Here is a 16,243-nt window from a genome sequence, read left to right as displayed (position 1 = left end):
CTGATCTGACGATAGCAGCCAAGCTACCATCTGGCCACGTCTCAGAACTTTCTGCAGCTGGCCTCTGGGTGGCCCCCTCCCGGTTCCCCTCCCACAGCCCCCCGACCACTCCTCCTCGGTTTTCAGGCAGACTCCTCTCCGCCTTCCTGAACCCCACAGCTGGAGAGGCCAGGGGCTGGGTCCCCTCTCCATCCCCCTGAGCCCCTGCGGTCTCCAGACCAGTGGCTGCCCAAACCACTACCACACCAACACCTCCCAAGGGCACATCTCCCTCCTGGGCCTCAGCCCTGAATTCCATATTCTTCTTCACTCCAGCTGTGTCCCCCACCCCCTACCCAGTTCTCTGTTTCAAACTCACACACCCAAAACCAACCCTCTGATTCTCTCCCCGCACGCTTGCCCCGTTCACCATCTTGCTCATCAGTTAACAGCATCTTTGTCCTTCCTGTTGCTCAGGCCAAAACCTGGAGGCATCGCTGTTGGTACCTTCTCTCATTGTCCCGCCCAACAGCAAATCCTGTTGGCTCTACCCAGAAATGTGTCCAGAATGCTCTCACTCCCTCTCTTGGCCTCGGCACCTGCCCTGGTCCATCACCATCCTCTCTTGCCTGGACACTGCAGTGGCCTCATCTCTGGTCTCCCTGCCTCCACTTCCCCCGCTACAGCCGATTCTCAGTGATGTAGCCAGAATAATGCCTCTAAAGCAGAGGGCAGGCTATGTTGCTCCTCTGTTCAGTGTCCTCAAAGAATTCCTTTCTCAGAGGAAAAGCCAAAGTCCTCCCCAAAGCCCACAGGGCCCTGCTACCTCTCTATCACATCACCCTGATCCCCACCTCAGGGCCTTTGCACTTGCTGTGCCCCTGCTTGGATGCCCTCATCCTATGTATCTATATGGCTCCCCCCCCTCCCTTTATATTTCTGCTCAGATGTCACCTTCCTGGTGAGGGCTTCCTTGGCCACGCTATATAAAGTAGCCCTCCCCACCCCCTCCCCCACTTTATCGGTTCTCTACAGAACTTGACTATATTTACCTTGGCTATATTTTATATGCTGACTTGTTTACCAAGTGTCTTTTCCCAGAATATCAGCTCCATAAGGGCAGGGGTCTTTGGTCTGCTCACTGCTCTATCCCCGGCTTCTAGAATGGTGCCCAGCACACAGTGGCCATTCACTAAATAACTGTTGAACACGTCTAGTGAGCTCTAGTCACCTGCCCAGTACAATTACAGGTTTGCCATCATCGCTTTCTCCCATCCTCACCACAGCGCCTTGAGGATGGTACTGACTGCCACCTTCACTTTACAGCTGAGTAAACTGAGGCACCAAGAACATAAGGGACTGGTTTGCCAGGGAGTGGCAAAGTCAGGATTCAAATCCAGGCAGGTGGGTCACAGGGCCTGTGTCCAACACCACGGGGCTTCTCAGCATCTTGGCCCTGCTCTTAAGACTCGAGCCCTCGGGGCGCCTGGGTGGCTCAGTCCGTTGAGCGTCCGACTTCGGCCCAGGTCATGACCTCATGGCCCGTGAGTTCGAGCCCCGCGTCGGCCTCTGTGCTGACAGCTCGGAGCCTGGATGGGGCCTGCTTCGGATTCTGTGTCCCCCTCTCTCTCCACCCCACCCCTGCTTGTACTCTGTCTCTCCCTGTCTTTCAAAAATGAATAAACATTAAAAAAATTTTAAAAAAAGACTCAAGCTCTCGAAGCATCTTGTCACCTGCCTGAATTCTGCACACTGTCAACAATGCAGAGTCAGAGGATGTCCTGTCCCCAAGCCCTGCTCAGTTCTCCTGGCCCCACCAAAGGCTGTTCCCCAGACTCTCTGCCACGCAAGCCCCCAAGCCAGCATCTAGTTCTGCTGACAGAGGTCATTCTGCAAGGGATTCTGGGGGCGGTTGGGAGCTCCAAGTCTCTACCCATAAATATGTTATTAGGCACTAATGGGGCCCCAACTGCTGATTAAACCCAGCCCTTGCCCCTTGCCAGCCTTTGCCTGCAAGGACAGTTAATGGCTCTGAGAGAAAACTAAAAATAAGCTGCAAGTCGATGGGAAGGGAATTACCCAGAAATGTCAGTCTGTGCAGCTGTCACTGCCGAGGAGGGGCCAAGAGAAGGTGCAGGGCTCTGGGGTCCAGGAGAGGACAGGAACCAGGCCTTGAGAGGTAGCATCCTCAGCCCTGCTTTCTCTCACCCCAGTATCTGGTCCATTACCATACCCACTGGCGCTGGCTTCTCTGTTTCCAGAATTTCCTCTTCACCTCCACGGCCCCCACCTGGTCCTACCGCCACTGTCTCATTGGTGTCCTTACTTCTGCCTTTGCTCCTGAGATCCTTTCCCTCCTCTGCTTAGAACATTCCCAGGGCTCCCACCTCAGCCACAGAAAAACCCCAAGTTTTTATTTACTGGGACCCACATGCCATCCATGATCTCTTCCCTCATTCCTACCCCTCGTCACTCTGCTTCAGCCACACTCAACTCCTTCCTATTGTCCAAACACCGGGTATGATGCAACCCCAGGGCCTTTGCACTTTGTTTCCCCTACTCGGAATGCTCTATTCCCACATCTCTCCCAAGCCCCCAACTTCAGCTCTTTCTTATCAGCCAACCTCTCCTTCTCAGTCTTCCTCAACCACCTTGATGACAACAGACCCCCAGGATCTCTCTATTCCTGACTCCATTTTACATCCTGTGTATACCCACATCTAAATGCACCCTGTACAGGGTGCCTGGGTGGCTCAGTTGGTTAAGCGTCTGATTCTTGATTTTGGCTCAGGTCATGATCTCACCAGTCTCCTGTTGACAGCACAGAGCCTGCTTGGGATTCATTCACTCATTCTCTCTCTCTCCCCCACTCCCTCCCTCTCTGCCCCTGCCCCACTTGTGCAGGTGCACACACACTTTCTCTCTTTCTCAAAATAAATAAACTTAAACTTAAACATAAAATAAGATAAGATAAAATAAAATAAAATAAAATAAAATAAAATAATAAAATAAAATAATAAAATAAAATAATAAAATAAAATGAAATAAAATGAAATAAAATAATAAAATAAATAAAATAAAATGAAATGAAATGAAATGAAATAATAAAATAAAATAATAAAATAAAATAAAATAAAATGAAATAAAATAAAATAAAATAATAAAATAAAATAATAAAATAAAATAATAAAATAAAATAATAAAATAAAATGAAATAAAATGAAATAAAATAATAAAATAAATAAAATAAAATAAAATGAAATGAAATGAAATGAAATAAAATAATAAAATAAAATAATAAAATAAAATAAAATAAAATGAAATAAAATAATAAAATAAAATAATAAAATAAAATAATAAAATAAAATAATAAAATAAAATGAAATAAAATAATAAAATAAAAATAAAATAAAATAAAATGAAATGAAATAAAATAAATTAAAATAAAATAATAAAATAAAATAAAATAAAATCACCCTGTATGCACTTCCTTGACTGTCTGCACCAGCTAAAACATAAGCAACAAAAGCAGATCTTTGAGGTCTAGGTAAGTACTCAACGGAACTTTTAAATAATTCTTCAAAATGACTGTTCTGCATACTTCAAAAATGTCAAGGTCATGAAAAACAATGAAAGGCACAGAAACTGTTCCACATTAAAGAAAACTCAAAAGACAGAATGACTAAAGGCACCGTGTGATCCTGGATTGGATGTCGGACCAAGATGAGCCATAAAGGACATTGTTGGGACAAGTGGCAAGACTGAATCGGGACTATTAGATAATGATCCTGAATCTGGGTTAATTGTCCTGAATGTGATCCTCGTACTGTGTCATGTAAGGGAACCTTCTTGCTCTTAGGAATATACACTGAAGTAATTAGGGATAAAGAGTCATGATGTCTGCTACTTGTCTGCAAACGACTCAGTAAAATAACCCCAGTAGGGAGATAGGGAGGAGGAGGAGGGGAGGGGGAGAAGGCACATGTGATAAAATGTTAAAAATTGGGAACTCAAGGTGAACTGTGTATGTTTATTAAACTATTCACACAGCTTTTCTCTCTTTTTTTAATTTTTTATTAATTTTTTTATTATTATTTTTTAAAATAGTTTTAACGTTTATTTATTTTTGAGACAGAGAGACAGAGCATGAATGGGGGAGGATCAGAGAGAGAGGGAGACACAGAATCCGAAACAGGCTCCAGGCTCTGAGCTGTCAGCACAGAGCTGGACCTGGGGCTCGAACTCACAGACTGTGAGATCATGACCTGAGCCAAAGTCAGAGGCTAAATCGACAGAACCACCCAGGCACCCTCTCTCTTTTTTTTTAACATTTATTTATTTTTGAGACAGAGAGAGACAGAGCATGAACAGGGGAGGGGCAGAGAGAGAGGGAGACACAGAATCTGAAACAGGCTCCAGGCTCCGAGCTGTCAGCCCAGAGCCCGACGCGGCTCTCGAACCCACGGACCGCGAGATCATGACCTGAGCCAAAGTCAGTTGCTCAACCGACTGAGCCACCCAGGCGCCCCAACACACAGCTTTTCTCTAAGTTTGACATTTTTCCAAATTAAAATAAATTAACACTGAATGAATGATCCCATTCCCGATACCGTCTGATGGTTAAGAAAGTCCGGGAACTGGGGCAGACAGCTGGGTATGTTCACATACCCACACCCACGCTCATGTGGAGAAACACTCGCAGATGCACACACCCACGCACGCACACTCCTATGCACACTCACACGTGTGCCTGCGTGTGCCTGATGGCACACACAGAGACACATGCACTCACATGCACAACCACACCCGTGTGCACCATCCACCCACCTGTGTGGCCCAGAGCTGCAGCACCAGGGCCCGGGCCTGCATGTCCTCCGGCACCCCTATCTCCTCCAGGTACAGCAGGTAACTCCCCAGCCACTTGCTCCGGTGGGCCCGAGCAGCAAGTCTGGCTGGGGACAGCAGCTTCCACAGGTGACCTTTGACTCTGCACACGCGGTCCTTATCCCCTACAGGGACAGAGCACAGGGGGGCGGGGGTTACAGATCCACCCCGGGCCCAAGGCCACCCAGCCCCAATGTTCCGGGAGGCCAAGGCTCTTCTGGGTGTCACTCTTCGGGGTGGGGAAAGAGGACCCAAGAAAGGCCTTCAAATGCCAACTTGTTATTATCTGTCTCACTCCGGCGGCCAGGAGTGAGGGGTCCTGTCTCGCTCACCTCTGTGAGCTCTGTCTCCAGCACCTGGCCTGCAGGAGGTGCTCTGTTAACACGCATTAAATGAACGGTGTTTCTTACACAGCAGGGGAAGGAACAGGAAACGCGGAGCCCCATTCTCCCTTCCCAGGGTCCCATCCCAAAGCAACGCCAGCCATGTGCACAAGGAGACGACATGAGCCGACTCGCACAGCTCCGTTCAGGAGACGTGGGAAATGACCTAACTGCTATCGAGAGGGGAAAGATGGGTCTAGGGGTCTCAAGCTCAACTACCTCCAGGGAAGGCAGGTAAAGTAAATGAAGGAGGAGGGCCAGGATGGGGCCATGGGGAACAGGAGGGTCGGGGTGACCACCAGCCTGGCAGAGGAACTTGGCCCAGCACGGCCAGGGAGCCTGAGTTTTCAGAAGAAAACGAAAGTCCAGATGTTCACAGGGAGTCTTCCCATGTGCTTTAAGGCCGGCATCTGGGCAAGAAATGTTCGTCACTGTGCAGGCCACAAAAGCCTCTCTGAAGGGCAGCTCTGGCCCACGGATTACCAGTTCACAGGCACCTTTAAGTAAACAACAGGGTGTTAGGCTCTGGGGCACCACAGGCGGTGGAAACCGAGGTACGGATCCAGATGGGCCCGGCCGGGCAGACGGTTGAGGGCACAAAGCCAGGTGCTTATTATTCATACACTGTGTTCACACTGCAAGACGATGCTGTATTTACAGACGTACGTGCAAATAAGAGATTTGGTTCTTCCGAAATCACCCCTTGGAAAAGTGGGTGTCGCTTTGGATGGTTACAAAATTCCCAAGGACTAGAGATGCTCTCACTGGCTTTTTGGAACCACGAAGCAGTGTTTCAGGAAGACCCATCCACCCAATGGTTCTAGACTGGGTTGCATATTACAGGGTATTCGAAAGGGTGGAAAATGTAGGGTAAACTTATATTAAAATATACATATATTTTAAGCATATTATATTTTCAAATAATATGCTCCATACGCTTTTCTTCAACCTCCGGACCTTTTCAGGTGATATACTTCTCAATTTAATATTTTTTAATGTTTATTTATTTTTGAGAGAGACAGAGCATGAGTGGGGGAGGGGGAGAGAGAGAGAGAGAGAGGAAGACACAGAATCTGAAGCAGGCTCCAGGTTCTGAGCTGTCAGCACGGAGCCCAACGCAGGGCTTGAACTCACAACCTGTTAGATCATGACCTGACCGAAACCAAGAGTTGGACGTTTAACCGAGAGAGCCACCCGGGTGCCCCTGTACTTCTCGATTTAAAGCAATGAGCCCAACTGTTCCTCTGAAATACATTATCTTCCTATGTCTCTCAACTTTTGGGGCACTGGAGAATCGCCCAGAAGCTTTAACCCTCTGGATGCCCAGGTCCCACTGCAGACCAATCTTGTCAGAATCTTGGGGGCATGGGACCTGGGCATGTGGAGGTTTTCAACAAGTGAGTGGAGGGTAAAGGAAGTGCTAAAGGCCCTTGGTTGATGCTCATGCTGGATTTGTAAGAGTTAGCTGATGAAATAGCTAAAGAAGGGAGCAAAGAAATTTAACACAGATTTGGAAATGACTGGGATTCTTTGAGGTCTGACAGCACAATTACAAACCTTGAATATCACTGTCAACACAGCTTCTAAGGATGACTTTAAAAAGCAACACAGTATGAAAAGACAATGAGCAGAATGAGAGAAAATATTTGCAAATCATAGATCTGGTAAGGGTCTAAGATCCAAAATATATAAAGAACTCTTGCAATTCAACAACAACAAAAACCCACCCCACCTCACAACTCCTCAGTTTTCAAACCTGTAAACTGCGATAACAGAAGTACCCACACAAAGGGTTGTGCAGAAATTGAATGTGTTAACTTAGAAAACAGACAGTGATTCCATGGAGAATATATTCATGTATTGTTTCTATACTTAGCAAATAATAATAATATGTGAAATAAAGAACACACAGTTGGCAGCCAGAGACCCTGGTAGAAATCCTAGCTCTGTCCCTTCCTAGAAAGATCATCTTTTGCAAAGATTTTGGATCTCTGAGCCTCGACCTCCCCATCTGTAAAATGGGGGCAACCGAGCTCATGGGATCACTAGGAGGATATAAAAACACAGAACACACTTGGTACTGGTAGGGGCCTAGCATGTCATGCTTGCTACATTCTTGCCATTATTCTTAAGTATTATTTATCAGCCCCAGTGTAATGACTCAGTGCTGTGAATCAGAACTCCCAGGCCTGTGTAACTAGTAATTGCATTGCAGGTTCAAATTCCAGACCTCCCATGCTGTGTGGCCTTGGCCAAGGCCCTGTCCACCACTGGGTCTCAGTCTTCCCATCTGTAAAACGAGGGGCCCAGAGTTGAGTACCTCTCAAGTTTTTCCTCAGAAGCCCCTCTGTGCCCTAGAAACCTGGGCATAGTCCAGAGAGGGACATATCTTTAAAGTCCTGTGTTTTCGGGTTCGAGCCCCACCTCGGGCTCTTGTGCTGACAGCTCTGAACTTGGAGCCTGCTTCGGATTCTGTGTCTCCCTCTCTCTGCCCCTCCTCCACTCGTACTCTCTGTCTCAAAAATAAATAAACATTAAAAAAAAAAATTAAAGTCCTGTCTTTTCCCTATAAAATGCATTAGATTTTTGCATTAGACTCTGTGATTCCTTCTTTTTCCTTTCTTTCTTTCTTTCTTTCTTTCTTTCTTTCTTTCTTTCTTTCTCTTTCTCTTTCATGTTTATTTTTGAGAGAGAGGGAGAGAACATGAGCAAAGGAGGAGCAGAGGGAGAGGAGGACAAAGGATCTGAAGTGGGTTCTGTACCAACAGCAGAGAGCCCAATCACAGAGTCAGATGCGGGGCTCGATCCCACGAACTGCGAGATCATGACCTGGGCTGAAATCAACAATCAGACACCCAACCAACCGGGCCGCCCAGGCACCCCTAGACTCTGTCATTCTTTATTATAAGGATGCTTCTCCTTCCAAAACAATATTCAAAGAAAACACGCCCCTCCCAAATAATTTAGTAAAACGAATGTTCCAGAAAGCAGTATATTTAGCTTGGGGCTCTATCTGCCCCCAATTCCCTCCTATATGAGAAGCACCAGACTCTGTGATCTAAGCATCCCCCAAAGGGTCAATTTTCTTTTAAAATATGTTTATACATTTGTTTTAAATGGTGCTTTTAGATGTTTATTTATTTAGTTGGAGAGACAGAGAGTGAGAGCAGGGGAGGGGCAGAGAGAGAGGGAGGGAGAGAGAATCCCAAGCAGGCTCTGCACTGTCAGCATAGAGCCCAATGTGGGGCTCGATCTCATGAACCATGATATCATGACCTGAGCCAAGATCAACAACAGTCAGACACTTAACCAACTGAGCCACCAGGTGCCCCAAAATGTTTATAATTTTAATAGTGGAGGAGAAATAATGCATCCACGTGGCAAAAAAAAAAAAAAGTAAGAAAAAGAAAGAAAGCATCTCTAAGAGTTCAAATGGGCATTTCCATCCCGTCTCAGCCTTCTCAGAAGCAAAACGTTCCCACAGGCTTAGAAAACAAAGATGTTAACCACACTTACCGTGGTGCTCATTTCACAATATATGTAAGTCAAGTCATCATGCTGTATACTTTAAACTTACGTGGTGTCGTGTGTCAATCATTTCTCAATGAAACTGGAAAAAAAATAAACTAAAAAATCCCACAATATACCCACTCTCCTGCATGGTTTTGGTATATCCTGTTCTACTTGCCGGTTGCTGTTTTCCTTTATGTGAATGTATAACTTATTTCATCAGTCCCCACGGGTGGACATACAGGCTGTCTGCAGCATTTGCTATTATTATAAGCAACGGGGCAATGAGGATCTTTGTGCATCTCTAGATGTGTGCAAGCACTGCTGTAGGATAATTCCTAGTAGTAGAAGTTCAGGTTCGAGGGAATGAGCATTTCTGTTTTGACAGGTTCTGCCACATCACTCTTCCAAAGAGGCTGCCCTCTTCACAAGCCCAACAAAGTCTGAGGGCAGCTGTCCATCTGTCCAGCCCCAAGATGAGAAACCTTCCCCAACACTGCCACCTGCTGCCCACACTGGGAAATGCAGCTTGCCTATACCCAGCCCAGGGCGGCTCCCCGAATGACCCAGGGTCCCCTATAATAGCGTGGGTATGGATGGATGAATGCGTGATGGAGAAACCACTCTTTCCTGGAGAAGCAACCGATGCTGGGAGGTGCCAGGTGCTTTACACACAGGATTTTGCAATCAGACCAAGTTTTTCCTTTTGCCGGCTCTGCCTCCTAACAGTTGTGTGTCCCTGACAAATGACTTCATCTGTCTGGGCCTGTTTCCTTACTTGCAAAATGGGTATAATAATATCAACCTTCTAGCACTAATGGTTCAATAAGATCATGAATTGTCTCTAAAAGGATGATAAGAGGTAACCTGCGGAGAGGAAAAGCAAATGGCTGGGGAAACACGAAAAGCTGTTCCATCACAGTGATCAGGGAAATGCCCATAAAGCCAGATGCCCTTTTTTGTCCATCAGGTTGGCAAGGTCTTAAAATCTGATAACTGTTTGTTGACAAGGCTGTGGGGAAATGCAAATTAAAACAACAAGTTACCTGCCTCTGCCCATCAGATTGGCAAACAAATGCAAAGACTGATAACATCTGGTGGGGGAATGAGCAGACTCCTTCCCTTTGGGCAGGCGTATGAATTGCTCCATGGTTTTGGAAATGATGTGGCCGCAGCTAACAAGAATTTTAATGTGTATGCCTTCTGACATGGCAAACCCACTTCCAGGAAACTGTCGAGAGGAATAAAATCGCCAGATGGCAGCAAAGATACAAGTACAATGGAATACTAAAGTAGCCACACACACACACAAAAGGAAACAATTATAAGTATCCATTGGAGGGGGATGGCTGCCTAAATCCTGACAAGCAAGAGCTGCAAAGATGACTCAATTCTCTGCGTGCTGATTGTATATCCTTCTACTCTGCCAGTCTTTTTCACTTGAGTTAGTTCTGTCATGGATTTCCTGGGGTTTTCCCAGCACAGAATCAGATCTTCTGCAAACAGGGATAGTCTTACATCTTCTTTACCCATTAAAAAAAATTTTTTTTAACATTTATTTATTTTTGAGAGAGAAAGAGAGACAGAGCACGAGTGGGGGAGGGGCAGAGAGAGAGGGAGACACAGAATCCGAAGCAGGCTCTCCAGGCTCTGAGCTGTCAGCACAGAGCCCGACGTGGGGCTTGAACTCAAGAACCGTGAGGTCTGGACCTGAGCTAAAGTCAGACGCTTAACCGACTGAGCCACCCAGGCATCCCTTCTTTACTCATTCTTATGCCAGTAATTGATTTCTCTTATCTAATTGCATTGGCTAATATCACTAGAAGATACTTGTATTGACAGGGAAGAATACACAGCTATGTTGTTAGGTTAAACAAAAACCCAAGCTGCAGATAATAGATATAATTCCTTCTTAAAATACACCCAGTGACACTTTAGATATGTGTCTTTGTCTCTGTAAAATCGAGTATTCCTACAAAACAGTGTGAAGGGATACATGCCAGCATCTTTGCATTGTTAATCACGAGAAGGTTTCCTTCTTAAACAATCTAATGGGCTAAAGTGTGGTTTTTAAAAACTACATAAATAAAGGAAATGGGGTGATAAGCTGTTGTGAGCACTGAATGAGACCATAGTTAACCTGGTATCTGGCACCTAGAAAGTGTTCAACAGAGAAGTGTTTTTTCTTATTACCTCAGCCATTCCCAACAGTCACCCTGCAGGAAGATCCTATTGTTCTCCCCACTTTACAGATGAGATCGCTGAGGCACAGGGACACTATATAGGAGCCAGTAAACTACCTCAAGCCATGTGAGCGGAGCATGTATCAATCACTCCCTTCAACTGCCCGTCTGGAGATAGGACCTGGGGTAAAAAAAAAAGACCAGTAACTTGCCCCAAATCATCAGCTCAGAAGCCCCACAGTAGGCATCTGAATCCAGATTTTGCTGCCAATGTCTGACTCCAGGATACACACGACTTCTCAACCTTCCTGTGCCACTTAGAATACATGCAGTTTCCCGACCTCCCTGGAGACTTGGATTCAAGTGGACTGGAAGGGATCTGGGGGCTTGTATTATTAACAAGGGCCGAGAGGATTCTTCTCACGAGAGAAGTTTGAGACACAGTGGCCAGAAGAGAGTGCAGCCCAGTGGTTCGCATGGCCCCTGGGCACTGAATCCTGCCAGAACCTCTTTACCAACACCGAGCTCCCTCTGTAGCCACAACAGTAAGTGGGGTGGATTTTCACAGACCCAAGCTGAAATACTCCAGATGTGGAGTTCAGGGAGAATGCTATGTGGCCGGACGGCTCCTTCAGTGTGCAAGATCAAGGTCAGAAGAGCGGAGGGCTGATAACAGAGAGGTGAAGGCAGGTGTGCCATGGGAGACAGGTACAAAGAAGGTTCGCAGAAGCCCGATTCACAACAGCCCCAAACTGGGAACGACCCACACATCCCTCCACCAGGGACGGACAGACAGACTACTCTACTGAAATGCTATGCCACGGGGAAAACAGACGACCGATACATACGGCCACCTGGCCGAAGCTGACAGACGAGAGGCTGAGTGAAAGAAGCCGGGCACAAAAGGACACATGCTGCGTGATTCTATTTATGGGAAATTCGCAAACAGGTAAAACTAATCCAAGGCGACAGGAACCAATATGGCGGCTCCCTCTGCGTGGTGGGTATTGACTGGGAAGGACATGAAATATTCAGATTTACCTCTCAGCCATGCATTTAGGACCTGGGTGCTTTCCTGTATGAAAATCACACCTCAGCAGAAAAAAGTAATAGAAACCTTTAAAAATAGGAAGTAATAAAAATAACGCACAACGAGGTCCCCAGGCCCCCCTCTAGATGTAACGCATCCACCAGGAACCCCAGCTCCGGCCCAAGCCCTGCCTCCTACCACTGTACTCTTGCATATGCCTGGGGACAGGGATCTCACTGCTGCCCAGGGCATGAGAATGTCCTTCCGCCCATGTTGCCTGTGAGCCTTCAGCTTGACTGTGGGCTCCCCCTCTGGGTCCCTCTGTCTGCCCCACCGCCCACCAGGGTCCCCACGGTGCTTACCCACTGACAGGGAGCCACGTGCCAGTTTGGGGAGCAGGAGGTCGAGCTGGCGGAAGGTGTGGAAGACATCAGCTGAGTGGGTGCGGTCCTGGGCCCGGCTCTCACGGGTGCGTGGCAGAGCTTCGACTCCGTACAGAGTCAGGTAGCCGGCTCTGGGGGAGGCGAACAGCAGGTCAGGGGGTCCTCCTTGGACGCTTCTGGCCAAACCCTCCCACGGTGGCCTACAAGCTTTTCTTCATGCATACAGCTAATAACCACCTGCCTTTCCTACTTTCTGCCTGGACTGTTCTGGGCCAGGGAGTCAGCAGTGGAGAAAACAGACAAAACCCTCAGGCCCTCAGGGAGTGGACCCTCTAGTGCGGAACACAGACAACAGGCAACAGACTCAGGCGAACGAGTGATACACCAGCTGGGGCTCAGAGGTGCGGACAGACAACGCCGGCTGGAATGTGGCGGTGAAGGGGGGGGAGGGGCTCAGAGACGCAGAGCTCATGACCTGCCCAGCCCACTAGACTAAGGCAGCAACCCTTCCTTCAGAACAGCTGAACCTCCCGGGGTCGCACATGCGTCTGTGCATCGGCACAGAAGGAATCCCACCCCACCTCCCGCCATTCCCCCGGTCACGTAAGGCCCTGGGTCCCTCTTCTCCACACCAGTGCCCTCAGTTTCCTTAAGGCAGAGCTGTAAAGGTGTAGCTCACAAACTGGATTCATCCACCAACATGTTGTGTTTGGTTAATAGAATTTTCCTATGAACAAACTGAACAATGGGGGAACCACACAAAAGTTTAATTTCCCCCTCATCTCATCTTGAAAACGGAGAGACTTGGGGCCCCTGGGAGCCTGTGGTCCCGCCTGCCAACCCTGAACAGCAGAGGAGTCACAGCCGCTCCCTTGTCCAGGAACAAGCTGAGTCAGCTGGCCCTGTGGTCTCTGGTCCCATTTGTGCTGGTTTTTTCCGTAAAGCAGAGAACCATTTCCCTGTATATATATATTTCTATGAAAAATATGCAACGAAACTAAACCACCAGAACCCCAACAAAACCCAAGAAGGCAATGAGGTTTCACACTGTGGAAGTGAAGGCCCTTCCCAAGGCCACCTGCACTTCTAAGTGACACAGAACTTGGCGGAAGATAGAATAAATCGTCATGTGTTAACACCATGTGACCTATAGGTGGCGCCAGGAGCCATGAAGAAGAATAGGACTGGACTAGAGCTGGGTAAAGAGAGGGCTCTCAGACTAAGTGGGGGGAGGTCAGAAAAGGCCTCTCTGAGGTGACACTTGAGATGGGAATGAAGTGAGGCAAGAGTCACGCAGACATGTAGGGAACAGCATTCTCAGGCAAGGGAACAGAAACTGCAAAGGCCTTGGGGTGGGAGTGTGCTGGGCTGGGGCAGATCACGCAGGATCCTGCGGCCCGGGTTAGAACTCCGGATGGGACTCTGAGCAAGGCAGGGGTGCCATAGGACAGGTTGGGGGGCTTAAGTGGTGGCATCTCATGGTTTGGGGCTACATGAACCTGCACCTCCTGTCATCCAACCCAATCATCCCCTTCCTGTCCCAGGGGCCGCGGACGGCACCAAGAAGGCCCAAGCCCACCAAGCCAGGAAACAGGAGCTCCAGCCCAGCCAGGCCTCAGACCCTGAAGACACAGGGGTCCATTTACATCTGACTCCCCCCCCCCCCCCCCAAGACACACACACTGCTGTTGCCAGGGGCCTAGACAGCCCAGCCACCACCCCACTGTCCCCACTTCCCTGATGCCACAGCTTTTCCTCTCTCACTGCTTCTCTCAGAGAAGGACACGGGGCCACGGGAGCCAGGAGACGTGGGAGATGCCCTGCTGGGAACTTGCGGAGTGGTTTTAGCTGCTCCTCTCTGGACCTCGGTGTCCCCATCACACGAGGACAGGGTGGACCAGACCAGCATCACCCAGATGAATTACAGCCCTTGATGGCGTGTGCGCCACCCCAGGGTGACAGGAGAAAAAAGGTGGGCCACCGACGCATCAAAGGTCGTGCTGGAAAGCGTGGGCTCTGCGGACAGCCCTGCCAGGACCCCCGCGACGGGACTCGAGGCAAATGCCTTAGGTTCTCCTGGCCTCGGCTTTTGCATCTCTCAAACGGGGTTTGTACAGTCCCAGCCTCGGAGAGGGGTTGTGAGGGTGAGATGCGTTTACACCCCTTGAGCCCACACTGCGTGCACATACATAGCTGTCCCAAACGTGCCTGGGTCCCCATATGTGGCAGCAAATGCCTCTCCTTTATTCTGAAACTGTGTCTCCAATTTTTTTGAAGTAGCTGAAATGGGCTTTGGTTTATGAAATGCTGGTCAGCTAACGGCACCAGCAGCAATCAGCGGGCTGTCCTTATTCCTCTCCCCACTCACAGCCCGCATCCCCGCTCCCCTCCCCACCATGGCCCCAATCAAATCCTCAGCAGGTCCGTCAGCTCTGTCCCCCAGAAATACCCCACTGTTGCCATCTCCCCGTCACCTCTGGGTCCAGGCTCCCGGTCTCTCACCTGGGTGACTATAACAGCCTCCCAACGGGCCCTCCTGCCTCTCCTCCCACACACCCACCTCAGGTTAGTCTCTGTCCACAGCCAGAGAGGGCTGTGAAGCCCAAGTCCAATCACGTCAGGCCCCTGCTTAACCCTCCCCCCCCCCAACCCCGATGTCACTCTTTTTACTGAGAATGTATTCCAAAGCCCTTCACGGCCTCGGGGCTCTGTGAGACTCGGTTTCCGCAAGTGCTCTGACTCATCTTAACCCCACTGCCTGGGTTCGCTGCGGTCAGCCACAGTGGCCCGCCGCCCAAGCTTCCTCCTACCTCCGCGACTCTGCACCTGCTGGTCCTACTGCCTACTTGTGGCCAGCTCCCAACTCTGAGGCCAGACCCGCAGAGAAGCCCTTACTTTCAGCCTGGTTCAGAGAGCTCCCCACACACAATCAACCCATCTGTGGATCTCCGTTGTCTGTATTTGCCACTCTCTGACATAACTGTCTTTATTTACTGGTTTATTATCGGTCTCTCCAACGAGCGTCAGCCCGGTGAGTTTCAGTCTGTTGTCTGTCTTTCCCCTGCTGTACGTCCAGTGCCTGGAATAGTGTCTGGGCCTCCTGAAGGAAGGAACGTTAGTGCAGTTTTTACTATAAGTTTACAAGTTCTGATAAAAAGTTGAAGTCCTGGGTTGGCCTCCCGAACGTTTTGTTTTCCTGGTCCGTGAAGTCTAAGGTTTGGAAACCACAGGAAAAGATGGTCTCTGAAACCTTGTTTTGCTACTCCCTCTCTGGACAGCTGGCAAGGCCCCTTTTCCTGACTTGTGCCTCCTTTACGACTCACAGCCTGAGCCAGGTGCACGCCTGGGGTCCAGACATGAAAGGTCATCTTGCAGTCTTTGCTTCTGAGTGTCCCAAACTGCTTCCCCACCCACAAAGTCTTCATGGTTCCCGTGGCCACTATTAACGGCTGACCCGGGTGCAGAGTGCTGGGCTCCACTCCCGACGAGGGGAGCCGCACCGGCTCACCTGAGCAGGAAGCTGTAGGAGAAGTCGAGGAGACCCATCTCATGCCAGCCACCGCCCGCTTCTGTGGCGTCCCCCAGCAGGACAGTGCGGAGGTTGGTGTACATGGCTTCCGTGAGTGCCTGGAGGTCCTTGTGGAGGAGAGTCCTGGGGCAGGAAACAAAGTAAGAGCACAGCTTCCAGCGGGAAACGTAGGCACACAGGCACCCCTATTCCCAAAGCTCAGGGTCCCAGGGCCCCAGGGCCCCGCTGGCAACGGGGGCCTGCGGACAACTGGCTTAGCCACGATGGTATTACTATTAATATCATCATCAATGACGGTGACAGTTACTCTTCACGGTGCTAAGCACCATGATCCCGTTTCATCTTTTGACAACTCTAGGGAA

General features: G+C 49.0%; 1 protein-coding gene across 3 annotated transcripts in view; it reads right to left on the bottom strand.

Moving 5' to 3' along the window:
• The window catches only part of PTGIS (prostaglandin I2 synthase), a 40,565-nt gene that overhangs the window by 12,826 nt on the left and 11,496 nt on the right, over positions 1 to 16,243 (bottom strand). For all 3 annotated transcript variants that reach the window (XM_053199839.1, XM_027046871.2, XM_053199838.1), the window contains exons 4-6: positions 15,861 to 16,004; positions 12,332 to 12,483; positions 4,807 to 4,988 (exon numbers count right to left, since the gene is read on the bottom strand). In XM_053199839.1, coding sequence (XP_053055814.1) covers positions 4,807 to 4,988; positions 12,332 to 12,483; positions 15,861 to 16,004 — 478 coding nt within the window. The remainder of the gene's footprint in view (positions 1 to 4,806; positions 4,989 to 12,331; positions 12,484 to 15,860; positions 16,005 to 16,243) is intronic.

The sequence above is a fragment of the Acinonyx jubatus genome, chromosome A3, assembly GCF_027475565.1.
Source record: "Acinonyx jubatus isolate Ajub_Pintada_27869175 chromosome A3, VMU_Ajub_asm_v1.0, whole genome shotgun sequence".
In the NCBI taxonomy this organism is placed as follows: Eukaryota; Metazoa; Chordata; class Mammalia; order Carnivora; family Felidae; genus Acinonyx; species Acinonyx jubatus.
Note: the sequence above shows the minus strand (reverse complement) of the source record. Positions and strands in the feature narration are given on the sequence as shown.